The sequence below is a fragment of the Anolis sagrei genome, chromosome 3, assembly GCF_037176765.1.
Source record: "Anolis sagrei isolate rAnoSag1 chromosome 3, rAnoSag1.mat, whole genome shotgun sequence".
Taxonomy (NCBI): Eukaryota; Metazoa; Chordata; class Lepidosauria; order Squamata; family Dactyloidae; genus Anolis; species Anolis sagrei.
The window spans coordinates 141,643,584-141,664,248 of record NC_090023.1 but is presented as its reverse complement, the minus strand read 5'-3'; the positions used below and the strand labels follow the sequence as shown (position 1 = coordinate 141,664,248).

The 20,665-nt window shown below is 41.8% G+C and overlaps 1 protein-coding gene across 1 annotated transcript; it reads left to right on the top strand.

Annotated features, from left to right (window-relative positions):
* Positions 1-3,216: 3,216 nt before the first annotated feature.
* On the top strand, positions 3,217-17,557 carry PAOX (polyamine oxidase). The gene is made up of 7 exons (XM_060769328.2): positions 3,217-3,500; positions 5,881-6,370; positions 8,561-8,757; positions 11,173-11,428; positions 13,121-13,233; positions 14,287-14,444; positions 14,959-17,557. Exons 1-7 carry the CDS (start codon positions 3,308-3,310, stop codon positions 15,100-15,102), a joined length of 1,551 nt encoding a protein of 516 aa, XP_060625311.2. The 5' UTR covers positions 3,217-3,307; the 3' UTR covers positions 15,103-17,557.
* Positions 17,558-20,665: the final 3,108 nt, after the last annotated feature.

Genomic DNA, 20,665 nt, shown 5'->3' with positions numbered 1-20,665 from the left:
TGACATTGAATAGTTTTTCCTTAATCCCTCCTTATTATCCAACATTTTCGCTTATCCAACATTCTGCCGGCCCATTTATGTTGGATAAGCAAGACTCTTCTATATATGCTTCCCAACAGAATAGACCACTCAAGGTTCTTGTAACAACCTTTACTGGGAAACCCTTGCTGTGGGTCCCTCATCCTCTCATTCACCCCTACTGCAAAAGACTCCACAGGTTCTGAAAGGGCAATTTATTCACCTATAACTGTAGTTTGTTGGGTGGTCATGTATGCCCTCATACAATTGGCATCTTATGCACATGTAGATTCCTTCTGGAATGTTGCAAAATTGTGCAAATTGCGCTATGTCATGCCAAAAACGGTATCCCCCAGTTCTGATGTCTGTTATAGAGTTTGGTGTTTTGGAAAAATTATGATCTCTAGAAGGGCATGACCTTGTTAGCAATCACAACCTTTTGGAAAATGATGCCATAATCTTTTTGGAAATAGAAATCTCCATAACATTTTTGAAAATGGCATTCACCACCATTTTGGGAAAATCAGGAATCTCCCCAAGAAGAGTTAAAAACCCACTTGAGTTAACCTTCTCCTTAGTGGTAAATAATATCCACTAATATTCAAGCAAGGCAATTAGGTTTCTTGGCTGTTAAACTGATGTACCTAGATATCTCTTTGAACTGTTAGGGACAAATGATATGGCAGTGCACAAAAACATATATATTTATTATTTAGAACTTTTATATCTCATTCTTCTCTACCTCTGTGGAGGGACTCAGAACAGCTAACAGCAAAAATTCAATGCTAGACAAGAAATATATATATATAGAGAGAGAGAGAGAGAGAGAGAGAGAGAGAGAGCAGAGTTTCAGAAGTGTTCCTTCAGTTGCGCCTCCCCCCCCCCCCCCAAAAATTCTACTCTTCCTTAAAATATCTTTGTTTAAATCATGCTCTCAAGAGAGAAAAACAAGTAGACTTCTTTAAAATAACATAGTTAGTTTATTTACAAACTTCATGCACTGAGCATACAGGTACATTGTATATCAATCCAGTTACAGATAGGATTTCAAATAGTTTATCTGTGCAGATAACATAGGGCATCTTTCTTAGAATCTTAACCATCCAAAGTCTAAAGCATCTTTCCAGTCTGAGAGTCTAATAGAGTCTCTGTCTAGTCTGAAAGTGCAATGGAATCAGTCATCGATCGATCTATTTATTTATGGCATTTATATCCCGTCCTATCTCACCTCCACAAAGGGACTCAGGGTGGCTAACAACCATTACAGCACAGTGCCCACAATAAGAAAAGCATAGTATAATAAAATAAAAACAATATAAAATATTAAAACACATCGCCAAATTCGGTTAACATCCTAAAAGCAGTCCATTAAGTCAGCAAGTCAGTCTAGTCTGCAAAGGCCTGATCCCAGAGCCAGGATTTTACTTTTTTTCAGAAAGACAGGAGAGATGGAGCAGATCTGATTTTGTTTGGGAGAGTATTCCACTGCCGAGTGGCCACCACGGAGAAGGACCTGTCTCTCGTTCCCACCAAGCATGATTGCGATCGTGGGGGACTGAGAGCAGCCCCCCCCCCAACAATCTTAAGGTCCTAGGTGGCTTGTAGTGGGTGATACGTTTGGACAGGTAAACTGGCCCAGAACGGTTAAGGGCTTTATAAGCCAAAGCCAGCATTATGAATTGTGCTTGGAAGCTGATAGGCATCCAGTGGAGATGGCGTAGCAAGGGTGTTGTGCGCTTTCGGTACCCCACTCCCATGAGCAACCTGGCTGCCAAGAGTTGAACTGAAGTTTCCGAACAGTCTTCAGAGGCAACCCTCCGTAGAGCACATTGCAGTAATCTATTCGGGATGTAACCAGAGCATGGACTACCGTGGCCAAGTCTGACCTCCCAAGATACGGACGCAGTTGGCGCACAAGTTTTAATTGTGCATTCACAGCACTAACTTGAATCAATACTCTGGAGGGTGGTGCTCACTTTCATTTCTCAGCCAAAGAGCCGGCATTGTCTGTAGACGCCTCCAAGGTCATGTGGCCAGCATGACTGTGTGGAGCACCCTTACCTTCCCACAGAAGCAGTACCTATTGATCTACTCACATTTGCATGTTTTCAAATGGCCAGGTTAGCAAAAACTGGGCCTAACACCAGGAGCTCACCCTGCTCCCTGGATTCGAACTGCCAACCTTTCAGTCAGCTAGTTCAGCAACTCAGCAGTTTAACCCACTGCACCTCAGGGGGCTCCCCATTATATGCCATTTATATGGCAGCCTAGACTCCTATAAATAACAGTGCAAAGCAGACAACCTGGCAAGGGAGATCCAGTCTGGGTCGGCCCCTTCCCACTCTCCAAAGGCCTTTTTAGTCAAGGGGAGATTTCAGGGCCACAGGGAGCTTTCATTATGTGGTTTCATGATGAATTGCATTCACAGCAGTAACCTGAATCAACACGTGTAAAGCCAAGTTCCCCTATGGTGGTCAAGAGAAGGTCACACAGGAGCAACCTTTGTCTTGGGCTGTTGTAGGTTTTTCGGGCTGTATGGCCTTGTTCTAGAAGCATTCTCTTCTGACATTTCGCCTGCATCTGCGGCAGGCACCCTCAGAGGTTGTGAGGTCTGTTGGAAGCTAGGAAAATTGGGTTTATATATCTGTGAAAAGTCCAGGGTGGGAGAAAGAACTCTTGTCTGTTGGAGCTAGGTGGAAATGTTGCAATTGACCACCGTGATTAGCATTTGATGACCTGGCAGTTTTTTGTTAGTGCCTGGGGGAATCTTTTGTTGAGAGGTGATTGGCTGTCCCTGATTGTTTCCTCTCTGGAGTTCCCCTGTGTTTGAGTATTGTTTTACTGTTATACTTTTAGAGATTTTTTAAGAGTTTAGGCCATCAAATGCTAACCAAGGTGGCCAACTGGAACATTCACACCTGCCTGAAACAGGCAAGAGTTCTTTCTTCCACAGATATACAAACTCCATTTTCCTAGTTCCAACAGACCTCACAACCTCTGAGGATGCTTGCCATAGATGCAGGCGAAACGTCAGGAGAGAATGCTTCTAGAACATGGTCATATAGCCCGAAAAAACCTACAACAACCCAGTGATTCTGGCCATGAAAGCCTTCGACAAAACCTTTGTCCTTCTGCGTCGGAGGCGGGGCCGATCATCATGAGTAGTATACACTCTGGATTTGCCCTCTTGCTTCCCAGCAGAGCCTGCCGCCCAAGGGAAGGAAAGGCAAGGGAAGGGGCGGCGACTGAGAGGGAAAGGCTTCCGCCCCCCGAGGCCCAGGAACACGCCATGGAGCCCGGCGGCGGCAGCTCTTCCGTGGTGCCTGCCCGGCCGCGCGTGGTGATCGTGGGCGCGGGGATGGCCGGCCTGGCCGCGGCCCAGCGCCTCCTCCTCAGCGGCGGCGGCTCGCGGCGCTTCTTCGGCCTGCGCCTGCTCGAGGCCTCCGGGAGAGCGGGCGGCCGCATCCGCTCCGTCCCCTTCGGTATGAGCAGCCCTTGGATTTTCCGCTTCAAAGCGGCGCGCACAAGACACTGCGCCTTCTGAGCGCCTTCTGCGGAATTCTGGGAAACGTAGTTCGGGAAGGCGAGGGCCTCTCTGGCTGGGGACCCAAAGTCCCCCGCCCTGGACTACGTTTCCCAGAATACTGAAGAAGACGCTAAGAATGCGGTGGTGCCCGCTTTAAAGCCACACAACTGAATAAAATCCCATATTATCTGCTTTGAGCTGGAATATATGGTAGTGTGGACTCAGGGCCCTTCCCTACAGCCCTCTCTCCTGCTTTGAACTGGAATATATGGTAGTGTGGACTCGGGGGTCTTTCCCACAGCCCTCTATCCCAGAATATCAAGGCAGAAAATCCCACAATATCTGCTTTGAACTGGGTTATCTGTGTCCACACTCAAATAATGTGGGCTTTTCTGCCTTGATATTCTGGGATAGAGGGTTGTGTGAAAATGCCCTCAGATAACCCACTTCAAAGCAGATACTATGTGATTTTCTGCCTTGATATTCTGGGATATCGGCCAGTGTGGAAGGGCCCATAGATGCCACAAATAAGCAGGACATTTCCCTTTGCTCGAAACTTTGCATGGCTGGACAGGAATCCCTGCTTGCGGGACCTTCCACACAGCCCTATATCCCAGAATATCAAGACAGAAAGTCTCCTTTATGAGGCCGCTTCCACACAGCTGAATAAAATCCCACATTATCTGCTTCAAAGTGGAATATATTGTAGTGTGGACTCTGATTACCCAATTCAAAGCAGATATTGTGGAATTTTCTGCCTTAATATTCTGGGTTATATGGCTGCATGGAAGGGCCCTGAGTCTCTTTGTGGACAGAAAAGCTGGGTATAAATCAACGTCATAATATATATGTTTTTCCCATGTCGAGAGCGACTTGAGAAACTGCAAGTTGCTTCTGGTGTGAGAGAATTGGCCACCTGCAAGGACGTTGCCTGGATGTTTTACCATTCTGTGGGAGGCCTCTCTCATGTCCCCACATGAGAAGCTGGAGCTGACAAAGGGAAGCTCATCCCACTCCCTGGATTCAAACTACCAACCTTTCAGTCAGCAGTCCTGCTGGCACAAGAATTTAACTGAGTCGCCCGTATGGGCTGAGAATGGCGGTTAATAAGTGCATCAAATAAATAAATAAATTAACCCATTGCACCACCCAGGGCTCTTTGATAATAATAATACAATGCTAGTCTGATGAAGTCCTACAATTATTTTAAAATATTTTAAAAATTGAAATACTATCTTCTACCCAGCAGTGCCCGGGTTAGGTAATATGGTAAGGATATACATTATGAAAGAAGTCATGGTTTATTTTTGGATGTTATGAATGGACCCATTAAAAATGCATAAGGATATGGATGCATATATAGTTGTCATTTCTCTCCAAACCCTGTGAGTATTTAAAGTAGTCATAGGGAAGGGGATCCATGTGCCAGGTTTGGTCCATATCCATAGCTGATGGGGTTTGCAGTAGTCTCTCGATGTGGATGAAGGTACTGCAAATCTCACCTTCCATTGTCCATCCTCCAGGACATAACGTTAGTCATGGGGGATCTGTTCCCCAAGTTTGGTCTGGATCCATGGCCGATGGGGTTTGCATCCAGGATGCTTCCCCCAAAAAACTTCACCAGGACTTAAAGTGGGTCATGGGGGGGGGGGGTGTCTGTGTACCAAGTTTGGTCCAAGTCCATTGCTAATGGGGTTCACAGTAGCTTCTGGATGCGAGTGAAGATTCTGCAACTCCCATCATCTAAGGTTAATCTATTACATATTATTTGACACAATGAAGAAAACACACCAAAATCCACCAAAACTTAAAGGGGGTCATGGGGGGGGGGGACATGTTGTGTGCCAAGTTTGGTCCAGATCCATTGTTGTTGGGAGTTACAGTGTCTGAAAGTTGGGGCTGTTTTGGACATACAAACACAAACATATTATATATATAGATTTTTTACATATCCTTCTTTCATAAACAGAAGAATTTTGGTTGTTTATGTATTATCTACTTTGTTGCATAAAAGGATATAATGTAATAGATTGACATTTTAAACGTGAACTCCTCATGTTGGAGTTTTCTTCCAGGAAATTTTTGAAGGGTTCCCAATCTTTCTTGCATATTGAAGGGTCTTTTATCAGAAGATATCTTTTCAAAATATCCATATTTTTCAGCTACTTTTACTATCCCATTCTTCCATTTTTGGGGTGTTTCTTCTTGTTTCCACGTCCTCGCATAGACAATTCTTGCTGCAGAATGAAATCAGAATGAAAAAGGCATCTGCTAAAGCTCCTCATTGTGGAGATGCTGGATTTAAATTGACTTTTTCTTCCTTTCTTCTCTCCTAGAAAATAAGGTGGTTGAGCTTGGTGCCCACTGGATCCATGGGCCTTCAAGGGAGAACCCTGTATTCCAGCTTGCTTCAGAGCACGGATTATTAGATGACGATGCCATGTCTGAGGAGAACCAACAGGTGGAAGCAGGGGGACATCCTGTGTGGTCATCAGTCTCCTATTCCAGCCAGGGCCAGTTGCTGAGCTCTGAAATAATCGAATCCATGAGGATCCTCTTTTTTACTCTCTTAGAAGAATCACGCGAGTTCCTGCACGCAGACAAAGTCCCCGTACAAAGTGTGGGTGAATACATGAAAAAAGCAATTGTTCAACGGATGAAGGAATGGACCGATGATGAAAAGACAAAATCCTTGAAGCTGTCTATCCTTAACCTGTATTTCAAGTTGGAGTGCTGTGTGAGTGGAACTCATAGCATGGATCTGGTGGGACTGGGGCCCTTTGGAGAGTACAGAATGCTGCCTGGCCTGGACTGTACCTTTCCCAAGTGAGTGAGTTGACTTAGATCTTATCGAAAACCATTAGCTTGTTTCTATGATCTCCTTGTCCTGGATTATTAGCTTATTTGCTGTGTCTTGGAAGGAGGATACTGTGAAAGCTTTTCCCAGCCATATGTATTTCACTCTACTGTTCACATGTGCTGCACCCTATTTGCCCCACTGCATGTTCTTTATACTTTACCATATGGTTTTTATCTTTCTTTCCCTCTATCATTTAAGTTCTTTTCTCTTCCTTCTTTTTTGCTTCCCTTCTCTCCTCTCAGAGATAAGAGAGGTAAAACAAAATGAAACAAACTGGAACTGGCTAGGGCTGGAGTTCTTCCTCCTCCCTGTTTCTTGGAGGTAAGATTTTAAAAATCCAATAAGCTCTTTCCTTGGAAACCTTTAAACAGAGGCTAGATGGCCATCTCTCAGGGGTACTTTAATTGTGCTTTGCCTGCATGACAGGCAGTTGGACTAGACTAGTGTTTCTCAATCTTCCTAATGCCACGACCCCTTAATACAGTTCCTCATGTTGTGGTGACCCCCCAACCATAAAATTGTTTTCGTTGTTCCTTCATAACTGTAATTTTGCTACTGTTATGAATCATAATGTAAATATCTGATATACAGGATGAATTTTCATTCACTGGACTAAAATTAGCACAAATGCCCAATTCGCTCAAATTTGAATACTGGTGGGATTGATAGTTGAAACTGATTTTGTCATTTGGGAGTTGTAGTTGCTGGGATTTATAATTCACCTACAATCAAAGAGCACTCTGAAACCCACCAACTATAGAATTGGGCCAAACTTCCCACACAGAACCCCCCATGACCAACAGAAAGTACTGTGTTTTCTGATTATTTTTGCTGACCCATCTGACACCCCCCTCATGCCCCCCCGGGCTCCCGACCCCAAGGTTGCAAAACACAGGACTAGATGGCCCATGTGGTCTTCCAACTCCATGTTTCTATGAAGTGATATAAATTAGGTCCCTTTAGGTCATATTCTTAGGCCCCATCTATACTGACCATTTAATGCAGTTTGGATCTAGCTTCAAACGGTGGCGGTCAGACAACAGAATATCCGGACCTTAAACTGGTTCCAGGACTTCCTACATTATCATCCGCACAGCAAAGCCACTTTCTTCAATATTAGTTTTGGAGTCTTTCTACACTAAAACCTGGCTTGCAGCCATCTCAAGGCCTGAGTGTCTACAAAAAAATACACCAAGTGCGAGTTACAACCTGAATCCAGCCAAAAACAGTATGATACAAAAACCATAAAATCCACTGAAACTCAATTTTGTATGAATCCAGCACATGAAGAAGTCTAATGCAGAATGTTTATGTAGACAAGAAACCGGATACACAGCTTGGCCAGAAAAGTAACAAACAGCTTTCCTCTATAAAGGAAACTAAATGTTCCCATGGGGATGATCAGTTGCCATCTCCTGACTTGTTTTGCTGTAAGCAAGTGCTGAGCTGCTGTGTTTTACCAGTGCATCTCACTGGAAGAGGTAGAAAAAATGATTTGTGGATCAACTTAACTAGCATTCAGTGGACCTTTGTGGCCACAGTCCTAGCTTCCAGCTAGTTTGTACATTGCCTACATAGGTAATCTAAAGCAAACCAGATCTTTTTAATCCATGGCCTGACCTGGATTAAATGTCTATGTAGAAGCAGCCTGAAACTGCATTAAATGGTCAATATAGAGGGATGCTTAGTCAAAACAATACTTTTCTCCTTGTTTCTCCTTAAAGCCTGGCAGTTCTCCATACTCCTTCAGGAGAGAATTCAAGATCTTACAAGTATTCAAATAGTCTTCTAAAAAATAAAATAATAACCAAGTCATCAATGAATACTTTTAGTATTGCACCACACACGCACACACACGCCATCTATAAGTAGAATCCTCTTTATATATACTTTTCTATCCCTTTCCACTCTAATTTTGTTATTTAATACCCATATTAACATTTTAAAAAAGCAATGGGGAAAGTGGACATCCTTATCTGCTACCTTTCTGAATTTTGCATAATTTAGTCAATTTCCCATTGATCAAGATTTGAGCACCTTGGTTATCATAAATCTTGACTTGTTTTGGTGTTCTGGGGCAGCGAAAGATAATTCAAGGGGGCATAGTATAGCTCAGGAATCGCCAGTCTACCTAATTCTGTGTCTCCTCTTTTTAGTGGTTATGAAGGACTCACGAACCGCATAATGGCATCTTTACCCAAAGGGACTGTGCTCTTTGATAAGCCAGTGAAGACTATTCATTGGGGGAGCTCCTACTTGGAAGAGTCCACAGGGCGCCTTTTTGGAGTTCAAGTGGAATGTGAAGATGGGGAGAAATTCTTCGCGGACCATGTCATCGTCACGGTGCCTCTAGGTGAAATCTTGGTGACCTTTTATTTTCTCCTGATCTAATTGAGTGGTGTGCCAAGCATTTACTTCTCTTTGCAGCACAATCAGATCTTTTTCCTCTTTCTACCTATGGCTTACTGTTTATTGTGGTCAAGTACCTATTAAATTAAGCTGCTACTGGTGCTTATGGGGAGGCAAATTAGATGATGATAATAATAATAATAATAATCATCATCATCATCATCATCTTGATTTATACCCCGCCTCCATCTCCCCAATGGGGACTTGGAGCGGCTTACATGGGGCCAAGCCCGGACAACATATTACATCAAAATAAAACCAAAACATAAACAACAAGCTACATCTTCAAAATTATATAAAAATAAAAATTACATTAAAAAGGCAACAGCTTGACCCTGGTGAGTGGAAGTGCGGGAGACAGAATGTACCTATCTTTTCCTTCTCCTGGGACCCTAAAGCGACTGTATGTTTATGGTCCCAATTGCACAAACACCAACACACATATACACACTTCCCATCTATAAGTAGAAGCAGCCCCTCCCCTGGGGCTTGATAGCAACTGTGTGGGCAGAGAGAGACTGCAGGACAAAGTGCAAAGAAAAGAGAATAGCTTCCTGCACATGCCCTTAACAGGATGCTGACTGATGTGTGCAGGCAGGGTTAGCAGTAGTTGGCTAGCTACTACTACTTAACAATGATTCTCAACCTGTGGATCCCCAGTTGTTTTGGCCTACAACTTCCAGAAATCCCAGCCAGTTTACCAACTGTTAGGATTTCTGGGAGTTGAAGGCCAAAACATCTGGGGACCCCCAAGTTGAGAAGCACTGATTTAGATGATCCTTCATAGCTGAGTATGTTTTCCAAGGGTAGAGTCTTTGCGGTGGGAGATATTTTCTGTATCCATATGGTCTTTCACAATGAGGACATAGATTTCCAGAGGGAAGTGGTCACGGCAACAGTTTGCTTGATGTCTCTTCCTCTTGGCACATTTTCCCCTTTCACTCTCTATTTGCGCTATGGATTTTGAAGAAGTATGGATAGGATTGGCTAACAGCACTGACTAAAAAGTAAGTAGGGATCACAGGTCTTGTTTTTAAGCCTCTAAGAAGTATATTATTCCATAATCACGGAGTTCAGAGTCTCGACGAATCTTCTTTACCTATTTAAAAACCATTTTTGCTGCTTTGTCACTGAAATAATTTGCTACCCAGTGGCTACAAGTGGTTCATTCACCTTCAAGACATAGGTGCATGATCTGCATAAAGATACTTTTTATTCCTGCCTGACCACTGAAATTTGGTGACATTAGGGGAACCTCCAGGTGTTGTCTATCCCTAGTGGACCTGGCAGCTCTGAATTTTATTATTTATTCATCATTATTTAAAGCATTAAATATATTCCGCCCATCTCACCCTAAAGGGGACTCAGGGCAGAGCACAACATATAAACAGCAGACATTCAATTCCAGGACATAAAATAAACTATAAATATACACAAACACTAAAATCAGTGATATCCACATTAAAATCAATTGTTTAAAATCATCTCAAAACAGCCATACCAGATCCGGTCAGCAGGGTAGGGTTTCCTATTATTACCTTATTGCACTGTCCCAAAGGCTTGGTCCCAAAGGCAAGTGTTTACCATCTTTCTGAAGGACAGGAGGTAGAGGGCTGATCTAATCTCACCAGGGAGGGAGTTCCATAGCTGAGAGGCAATCACTGAGAAGGCCCCTTCTCTCATCCCCACCTATCATACCTGTGACGGTGGCAGAAACGAGAGCAGGACCTCCCCAGAAGATCTTAATCTCTGTTCATGTTTAGCATGAACATTGAAGGGCCTATTCAAGGTGCTAAATTCTTCCTCCCAAGTTAAATACCATTTTAAAGTTCAGGCTAAAACCCACCCCAATGACATGAAAGTTATCAGTTTTAGTAGATGTAGGAGAGTAATGTGGAGGAGCCTGTTTCTTGCATGTGAAGCTCTGGAATGGATTATTTAGAATTAGTGCTACCCTCCCTTTTTATTCCCTTTCCCTCACCACCTGGCTTTTCTAGGCACTGGTTTGAAGGAAAGGGACAAACAGCTGCTACTTCTTTCTTCTATACAGCTGTATAAAATCCACACTGAACTGCATTATATGGCAGAGTGGACTCAGATAACCCAGTTTAAAGCAGATATTGTGGATTATCTGCCTTGATATTCTGGGTTATATGGCTAGGTGGGCTTTTAGACAGACTTCAATAGCAGTAGATGTTGAAATAGGGCAACACAGTATCACTGCATTCCACCCTAGATATCTGTGTTTCTAAATTGTGGGCCGGGGATCAGAATATTTTATAGTGTTTGCACAAGAGACTTGTTCTTAGAGTCTTGTCTGATCAGAGTATGCTGTGTTATATCCCTTCCTTCTCCCTAGGGTTCCTCAAAGAACACTACAAGACCTTTTTCTATCCTCCGCTTCCATCCCAGAAAGTGGCAGCAATAAAAAATCTGGGATTTGGAACAAACAACAAAGTATTTTTGGAATTTGAGCAGCCATTCTGGAAGCCAGATTGTGAACTTGTTGAGGTGGTATGGCTGGATGAATCGCCTTTGGCTGAACCACCTAGTGATTTGAAGACGACCTGGTTTCAAAAAATCCCTGCCTTCATTGTCCTCCATCCTCCAGAAAGGTATCCAGACTAGACAGATGTCTCTTTCTGGGGCAGCAGAAATTGAACAAAGGATCAACCCACCAAGATCTGCTTTAGTTTTAAATTGCTCTATATTTGTAGCAAACTTTATGAAACGTTTCTATTGTGGTTCTTTAGCCTGCAGAACCCCTAGTTGAGCAGTGGTTTAAACCCTTGTGCCAGCAGGACTGCTGACTGAAAGGCAGCCAGTTCAAATCTGGGGAGCTGGGTGAGCTCCCATCTGTCAGCTTCATCTTCTCATGCAGGGACATGAGAGAAGCCTCCCACAGGATGGTAAAACGTCTGGGCATCCCCTGGGCAACATCCTTGCAGATGGCCAATTCTCTCACACCAGACACATCTTGCAGTTACTCAAGTTGCTCCTGACACCAAAAAAACAAAACAAAAAAAGCTCTACTGATATTTGGCTCACTTACAGATCTAGGACAGTGGGAGAGCAAATACACAGGTGCCAGTATGCCAACACAAATTCTCTTCCTTCAGAGTCCAGTTAAAATTCAAAACATGTCCCATTTTTAAATGAGGAGCTCACAGAACTGAGATAAAGTGAGCCCTGTTTATCAACAGATAAAAATTTAATTAACATCCTGAACATGAGGTTTTGTCATTGCCATAGCTTTTGTTTACAATGAGACACTGACTAAAAACTGTGTGCCAGGCTAGAGGCAAGTGAGAGAATAATTTCCTTGCATTTGATCAATAGAAGAAATACTTGGTTTTCACTTCTTGATGAAATTTTCTGTCCATTGATGTGCTATCAGAAACAGCTGTAGCCACAAAGATGGTTGCATTGTTAAGCAGCATATTTCAGTTGAATGAGTACACAATGTTGCAGAGAAATTCGAAGAGTGCCACAATATTTTTTTATATCTAAGATGAACAAAGGGAGTGATACATGCTAACTATATCTGAACCATTATTTCAGATTCAGAAGAACTGTGTCAGACATGACAAATGGCGGGGTGGGATTAAACCCTGGTGGAATAGTAACGGTCATAGTCTTTGAAATAATCTTTAGCAATAAAATCAGATTGCATACAATTTTACTATATTGGGAGAGGGCACGATAAAAATAAAATAGATAACAAATACTGGAAAGTATGCTGCAAGCTTAAAGATTAAAGAGAAAATTATAGCTCAGTTATGATTTATTCTCTCCTGTGTAAATTACTAAAAATCATTAAATTGTTAGAATATATGAGAATTGAGTGCATGAATGAACATACCACACTGAATTCAGTTGTAATATAGATATGTGCCATTATCATAAATGCTTTTTAAAAGGATGACACACAGGATTTTTATTGGCTGTATTATCATGGAGTATAACCACTACATCATGATTGCTTCCTTCAGACAGGACCGTGCTAGGAATTCGAACAATAGATAATGTTGCATGACATTTTCAATGGCATTTACATAGCCCACAACCTGTGGCCCTCTAGGTGTTTGGGACTTCCAACTCCCAGAAGTCTTAGCCAGTTTGTCCAAAGATCAGGAATTCTGGGAACTGAAATCAAAAACATTTGGAGGACTACACATTTTATACCACTGATGTAGTCTGTCTTTGAGATAAGGAATGTTAAGCTAAATTGGCCATTGCTGTGGCTTAGCACTTCAAGTATTAAAAGGCTCAAGGCATTCTTAATCTAGGTTTTTTCTCTTTTTCAGGTATGGACATGTCCTCCTTGGCTTCGTTGCTGGGAAAGAATCTGAATTCATGGAAACTCTTACAGACACTGAGGTTCTCACAACCATGACACAAGTATTTCGTAGAGTAACAGGTAGGTGTCTCTTGTATGCTAGTCTGGTTGGAAAGGATTGATGAGCTAAGAACATTGGTCCAAAATTTCCAAAACTTTTGTAATTATCCAGGTGTGTGCATACAGAGAATATTCAGTATCTTTTTCTTTAAATTTGTCATCAGACTCAGGTTTTTATTTGCTATTAACAGTTCAGAACTAGGGGAGTGAACAGTGGAGTTTGACTCAAAGAAGATAATTGGTCACTATCACAAAAAAGACTGATTACTTCTTGATATCTATGTTAAATAACCCTCAGTTATACTTGGATTTGATGCCCCACCACTGATACTCAGTAAAATCAGGCTCACATGATTTCTGATCACAAATCTGTTGGTGTCCAGATAAATTATCTAGTATATAGCAGAATCTTCTACTGACAGTCCTGTAGATAGGGTCTGTAGGTTTGTTCTTAAACTGAATTTGTTTGTAAGTCAGAACAGGTACACTTTTAAAGTGTAACTCCAGATATGTGCGCGCACACACACGCATTTGTGCTTTGGATATTATAGGGAAGAGCTAACACCTGTTATGTTTGTTGTTGTGCCCATGTTCAGAAGATTCCCCTTTACTTTGTGACAATTTGATTTTGAAAAAATTAGCTTGTTGTGGAAACAAGGAGTGGTGCTAAAGTTTCAGTGGAAGGCCCCCTTTCCCCATGAAAACTCTTTCAGGCATGACTTTCCCTTCCGAGGGGTAGCTTTCTCTCACTTCCTGTTGTGTCACTCCTGTTCTTTTGTAAATCGGATGTTTGTAACTTAGGGACTGCTTGTATTTAGCCTTTTTGAAAATGTTTACATTTTCAAGACTGCTATCTGGGCACCTGTAGAAGCATACGAAGCAGTTTTCATAGGGGTTTCAGGCCTCACAAATGCAGTTTTATTTAGGCCAAGTACTTACTATCCTATCATTTCACTCTGTCCTGAGGAAAGCAGCAGAAATGTGCTTACCAGTGCAGTTCCAAATTCCATGAAATGCTTTCCTTAGAACTAGAACTAGCAAAATACTTACATGTTCTCTATCTGTTTGATTCAGGAAATCCACAGCTTCCTCCACCAAGGAGTATCCTGAGATCTAAATGGCACAGCGAGCCCTATACCAAAGGTTCTTACAGTTATGTGAGTGTTGACAGCTGTGGAGATGACATTGATGTCCTTGCTCAACCCCTTCCTGAAGAAACATATAATTCTAAGGTAAATATTTTTGGTTCCCAACTGCATTGGAGCCTGCCTAGTTAATTTGTAATCGTCTTAGGCCCCATCTACACTGCCATGCAATCCAGTTTCTGAATCCAGATTATCTGCTTTGAACTGGATTATATGGCAGTGTAGATTAATGTAATACAGTTCAAATCAGATAATCTGGATTCAGAAATGGGATTATACTGCAGTGTAGATCCATCCTTAGGAACAAGTTACTATGGGCTCGTTCACACAGCCATATAACCCAGAATATTAAGGCAGAAAATCCCACAATATCTGCTTTGAACTGGATTATCTGAACTGACATGGACATATATTTCAATTCAAAGCAGTTAATGTGGGATTTTCCGCCTTGATATTCTGGGTTATATGGTTGTGTGGAAGGGCCCTTTGTTACTGTGCACATTCTCAAAGTTCCCAAAATCAGAAAATCTAGAGTCTATTCCTTCTGCCATGAAGTAAATTCCATGAAGGGCTAAACTAATGCCATTCTTTCTTGTTACAGCCACCTGGGCTCCTTTTTGCAGGGGAAGCCACACATCGCACTTTCTATTCAACAACCCATGGGGCTTTGCTGTCTGGCTGGAGAGAAGCAAATCGCCTTATTCACATCTATGACAAGCCTGAATCCCTACATGCTATGCTGTAAGCAGCTAACAGCAACTCTCTTTTGGTGATGATTGTCTCATCAGTAATCATTAGACAACTTGTAGCCTCCCAAAACACATTTTGATCTGCCTGATAAACATGCTGGGTCTTTCTTGCATTTGTGATTTGGGGAACCAGAATAAAAAAACATATCTTTCAGCATTGTATACCACAAAGATAATTCAGTTAAAAATAAATGTCTCTTTCCGCTGTTTTTATTTCCACTACTTCTGGCCATGGAATATATGGGCAGTCCCTGAGTTACAACTTACAAATGACTCAGAGTTAGAGAAATGTACCCATATGAAGAGAATTCCACTTCTGAAAGAGTTCTCATGGGGAAAAGATGTCTGAACTGAAGCTTTTTCACCAATCCTTATTTCTACAACAAGCCAATATTTCCAAAATCCAATGATTGCAGAGATAGAAAGTGAGGTGAAATCTTCTGAACAGGGGCATAGTCAGCAAAACAAACCCCGCAAGGGTGTTAGCCCCTCACTATGCTATCCAAAGTTCTCTCTCTCTCTGTGTGTATATGTATGGCTGGACTTACACTTTAAAATGCACCTGTTCCGTTTTACATATAAATTCATCTTAAAAACAAATCTCCAGAACCTATCTTGTTCGTAACTTGGGGACTGCCTGTAACTACGTTTTCCCATATGATCCAGCACAGAGAATTAACCAGCACAGGATGGCCCTTAAGGCTGTTACCAAATTGCAGATACCAACATTTTTCAGCACTGACTGTGCTGGCTATAATTGATGTGAATTACAATTCAACAGCATTTGAAATTACCTTTTCAAACGGACTTTTCCCTATATAGACAATGTATTGAAGTAAGTGAAATATCCGTTTTATTGGTAATCTTTGCAGTGTTTTACCAAAACAAAAACTACTGTATAAGGCATCTATTGTGTTCTTACCACATTCCCAAAAGTGCTGGGGATTTCAATACAGGGTCCCTTCTGATCTTGGAAGCAAAGAAGAGTGTGAGCTCTTGGATGGGAGAACGCCAGTGTATAGGAAATACTGCAAGGTATTCATTGGATCACCATAGTCAACAGGCAACTTGCAAGCACACACACACAGGCATGGCTATAATTCAGGGGGTATTGGACTAGTGGTATTTTACAGTAGAAACTATGACTTTTTATTTTATAAATTGAATTAATAGTATCATTGGGCTAGGTTTTCCAAAAGAAACCTTGCTCATAATGTTTGAGAGTCCAAGTCTTCTCTTCCTAGTAATTATCTTAATCAGAGTATTGAGTTTCCATTACCAGGAGTCTACCATTTTTGCCTCACTTAGGAAAAAGCAGTTCTAGAATAAGGTAACACTCTTCCCCTACTTCTCAATGTTATCGATTCTGAAAATGCTAATCCTTATAAAATAATAATGATTTTTCACTATGAATTTTCAGTTTGCCATACTGGCCTCATTGCAGAATAATTCCCTGAGAAAATTCGAATCACAGCAGATAGAGAAGTTGGCTCTAAATTTGCCTGGTTGCTACTATACCTGTGCCAACTAAACAAGCAGTTCTTAGCCTGAACTTAGGTTAACCCACTGAAAATGTTGAGGGCCTACTGTAGTTGGAATTGGATTTAGGCTTCCTACTTAGATTATTAAAAAATCAAGTTCCAGGACCTTGCAGGAAACCAATTTTTATTACAAAGAGGGTATGCATCTTCTGGTGGAATCCTGCTGGCCATTTCACTGTGTCTTTTCGAGCCCTGGATAGAACATGGCTCAGTCCTATGGAATCCTGAGAGTTGTAGTTTTATAAATCATCTAGTCTTCCCTGCCAAGAGAGTGCTAGTGCATCACCAAACTATGATTCCCATGATTCCATAGGACTGAGCCATGGCAGTCCAAGAGGTGTCAAACGGCATTAATTCCACAGTATAAACGCACATGAAGTCTAGATCCTAGACTGTCTCCTGTGAAATATTCTAACTATCAGTACTCACAGAATAACCCTTCTGAGACTAGAGTCTAGAAAATTGAACAGATGAAGGGATATGGAAAAATGCCCTGAAACAGAAGAAATAACTAGTGCCAACCTCAGAGCTAGGGAGTGATATTATTAGCCATGGGGGGGGGGGGGGGTTGCAGGAAGCCAATGCAGCCTCTCATTTGTTCAACAAGCCACTCCAGTTTATCGTCCTATCCATGAGCAAATATCACCTGAACATCGGAACGAGTTTCTTGGCAGTGAGTCCAGTTTGGCAATGAAACTGTGATGGCATGCCAGGGTGAAACGAAAACTATATGTCTGGCTATTCCCGGTGGCTATTGGTATACCCTCTGATGTACTTCAGTTCTTTAAAAATAAAGACTCTTGAGACAGGATTAAAGTTAACCAAATAAGTTTACTGGAAACAAAAGGCAAAGATAACTTCAGTCAGAGTTCTTGAAAGGTGAATCAAAATAAAATATTACAAAGACAAAGCTTGTTGATTGAATTTAGTTACATTGGTAATAAACACTTGACTATATTTGTACAATATGAGGTAAAATGCTTGACTATAATTGTCTTCAGTAAGGTACTTGGCTATTGATATAATACAGGACTAAAATGGTAAAGTACAGAGCTATAATAACTAAATGGTAAAGGTACAAGCTATAATGGTGAAGCATTCTGGGCTATAGTGGTAAGTACTAAGCTATGATGATGGTATGTACACGCTATAGTGACTGTGAGGTATATACTGTAATGATGGCTATATGGTAAATACTTTTGGTAAATACATGGTATATATGTGCTATAGAACGCCTGTTTAGATTGCCAGGCCAAGGAACCCAGACAATTTCTGGGCTTCTCCACAGAAAAAAGGGAGAGAAAAGCCTTTCAGACGAGGCATGTGTTTGCTTTTTTTCTGAAGGCCAAGAAAGAGGGTGCTGATCTAATTTAGTTGGGGAGGGAGTTCCACAGAAGAGGGGCCACCACTGAAAAGGCCCTGTCTCTCATCCCCACTAGTTGTGCCTGCGAAGTAGGCAGGACCGAGAGCAGGGCCTCCCTGGACTATCTTAACCTCTGAGATGGTTCATAGAGGGAAATACATTCAGACAGGTAATCTGGGCCTGAACTGTTTAGAGCTGTATAGGCTAAAGCCAGCACTTTGAATTGCACTCGGTAGCAGACTTGCAGCCAGTGGAGATAAATGAAGATATATGAAGTCATGAAGATATATGAAAACATTTTTATTTTTCCTTTGCTTCTAAAATCTCTAAATATTTTATGTATGCTCAGTTAAATAATCCAAATTGTGTCTTCAAAAATTTGCTTGTCATAAAGAGATTTCTCTACAAGTCTTTTGAGGTCTTCCGTAGAATAACTCCTTTCTGCTCTGCAATAGCAAGAGTTATGTTTCTTATAAGCCACTCTATCTCATCTTAAAATTTCATTGCCCCCAGCAGCAGTATTCTGGTATTACAGTATGCAAACACAATAAAGTTAAAATACACTCCAGCGTTGTCATGTTTTTCTAAGCTGCTCCTTAAAAGTTATAATTTGGGAATAACAACTGAACCCCTGTGCATTCAGCCATATTTCTAAATGTGAAGTAAAATCATTCTTGGCTACAGTTCTCTTACTTGCCATGAAGGAATTGTTATTATCATGTTCACTTTTTCTTTGCTGTTCAAGATCTTTTTCACATGCTATAAGTGTGATATACATAGTTGCTTGGGCATGAGACCACAAATCCAAAGGGCAGATTTTAATTCTTGCTCGGCCATTAAGATAAAAAAAGATAGCTATTTCTTAAATTGTGGGTCCCCTTAATTCCATGTTGGGATCACAAAAAAAATTGGCAACAACAAAAGGTTTCTGAATGGCACCTATTTACACAAATCTGTTAGCAACAGTGTGCATTGTTGACAGAAAATGCTTCATCTGTACTCCATAAAATGGGAAATCAATCTGTTCAGTGAGCCTTCCAAATGCTGGCAGATTACACTATGTAACTCGATTTTTTGTTCCTTGGTTTTAAATGACATTTCCTGATTGGTTCTATCACAAAAACCTGGAAAAAGTTTAAAATCTGGAATATATGGCAGTGTGGACTCAGATAACCGAATTCAAAGCAGATATTGTGCGATTATCTGCATTGATGTTCTGGGTTATATGGCTGTGTGGAAGGGCCCTGGATCAAAGCCTGAGACTCAATGAGGGCCCTTCCAGACAGGCCCTATATACCAGGATGTAGTCCCAGGTTTTCTGTTTATCCCAGATTATCTGGCAGTGCAGATTCATATAATCCAGTTTAAAGCAGAATACCAGGAATAAGATCCTTGGATATGAGGCCTGTCTGGAAGGGCCCTGGGCTTTTTATTGGAAAACTATATCAAAATGTGTTGCAAGATAAACTTTTCCCATGTTTTTATGATAGAACCAATTAGGAAATGACATGTATAATCCAGGAATAAAAATCGTGTTATTTTGGGCCCTTCCACACAGCTCTATATCCTAGGCAGAAAATCCCACAATATTTGCTTTGAACTTTGGTTATTTGAATCCACACTCAAATAATGTGGAATTTCCTGCCTTGATATTTTGGGATATAAGGCTGTGTGGAAGGGCTCTGAGAGGAATCAGGATTATATGGTAGTGTAGATCCAGCCTACAAAAGGGCTTGAGAGCACACAACAGCGAAACACAAAATACAGCACGTACTGCTGCGTCTTTCAGGCTGTGTGATCATGTCCCAGAAGCATCCTCTCCTGATGTTTCACCCACATCTATGGCAGGCATCCTCAGAGGCTGTGATGTCTATTGGAAACTAGGAAAGTGGATCTGTGGAATGTCCAGGGTGGGAGAAAGAACTCTTGTCTGCTTGAGGCAAGTGTACATGTTGCAACTGGCCACCTTGATTATAATAACAACATTTTATTTATATTCCGCACTTCTCACCCTGAAGGGGACTCAGGGCGGATCACAGTACATATACACGGCAAACGTTCAATGTATAGACAATACACAGACAGAACCAGGCCCGAAGCCAGGATTTCGAATGGGGGGGTGAGTTTGTTTCGGGGGAGGGGGGCTGAGTCTGAGTGAAAGAGGGTCTACCCTAGCAAACCTTTTGTATCGTTACCTCAATACCCCCCTGCATATGGGATATATTGAGCATGGTGATGAGATCATGATATGAATAAACATAACAGTTTAAATAATGCACCAGTAAGGCCTTTTCGCAAACCACCATGAGAATTTCGGGGGGGGGGGGGGGGGGCTGAAGCACCTCGAGCCCCCCCCCCCCCCCTCCGGCTACATGCCTGGACAGAACAGAAGGAGATGGTTTGTTTCAGCTGTTTCTGGTGACATGGAAGGTTGGGCTGGAGTCCAAGGGGTGCTGTTGCTCTATCCTTGATGACAAAGAGTTGCCAGGATTCCTCCTTCCTTTTGGAAGTTTCTGATCTTTTTATGGCATTGTAAAACACATCCCCTGCTTTTAGCAGTACCTAATTTCTCTAATCACAGCTAAAATTGTTTTCGAATTGCTTAGGTAAACAGTGAGCTAGGCTGTCATTTGGCAGCTCATGCCGGGGCTTCGA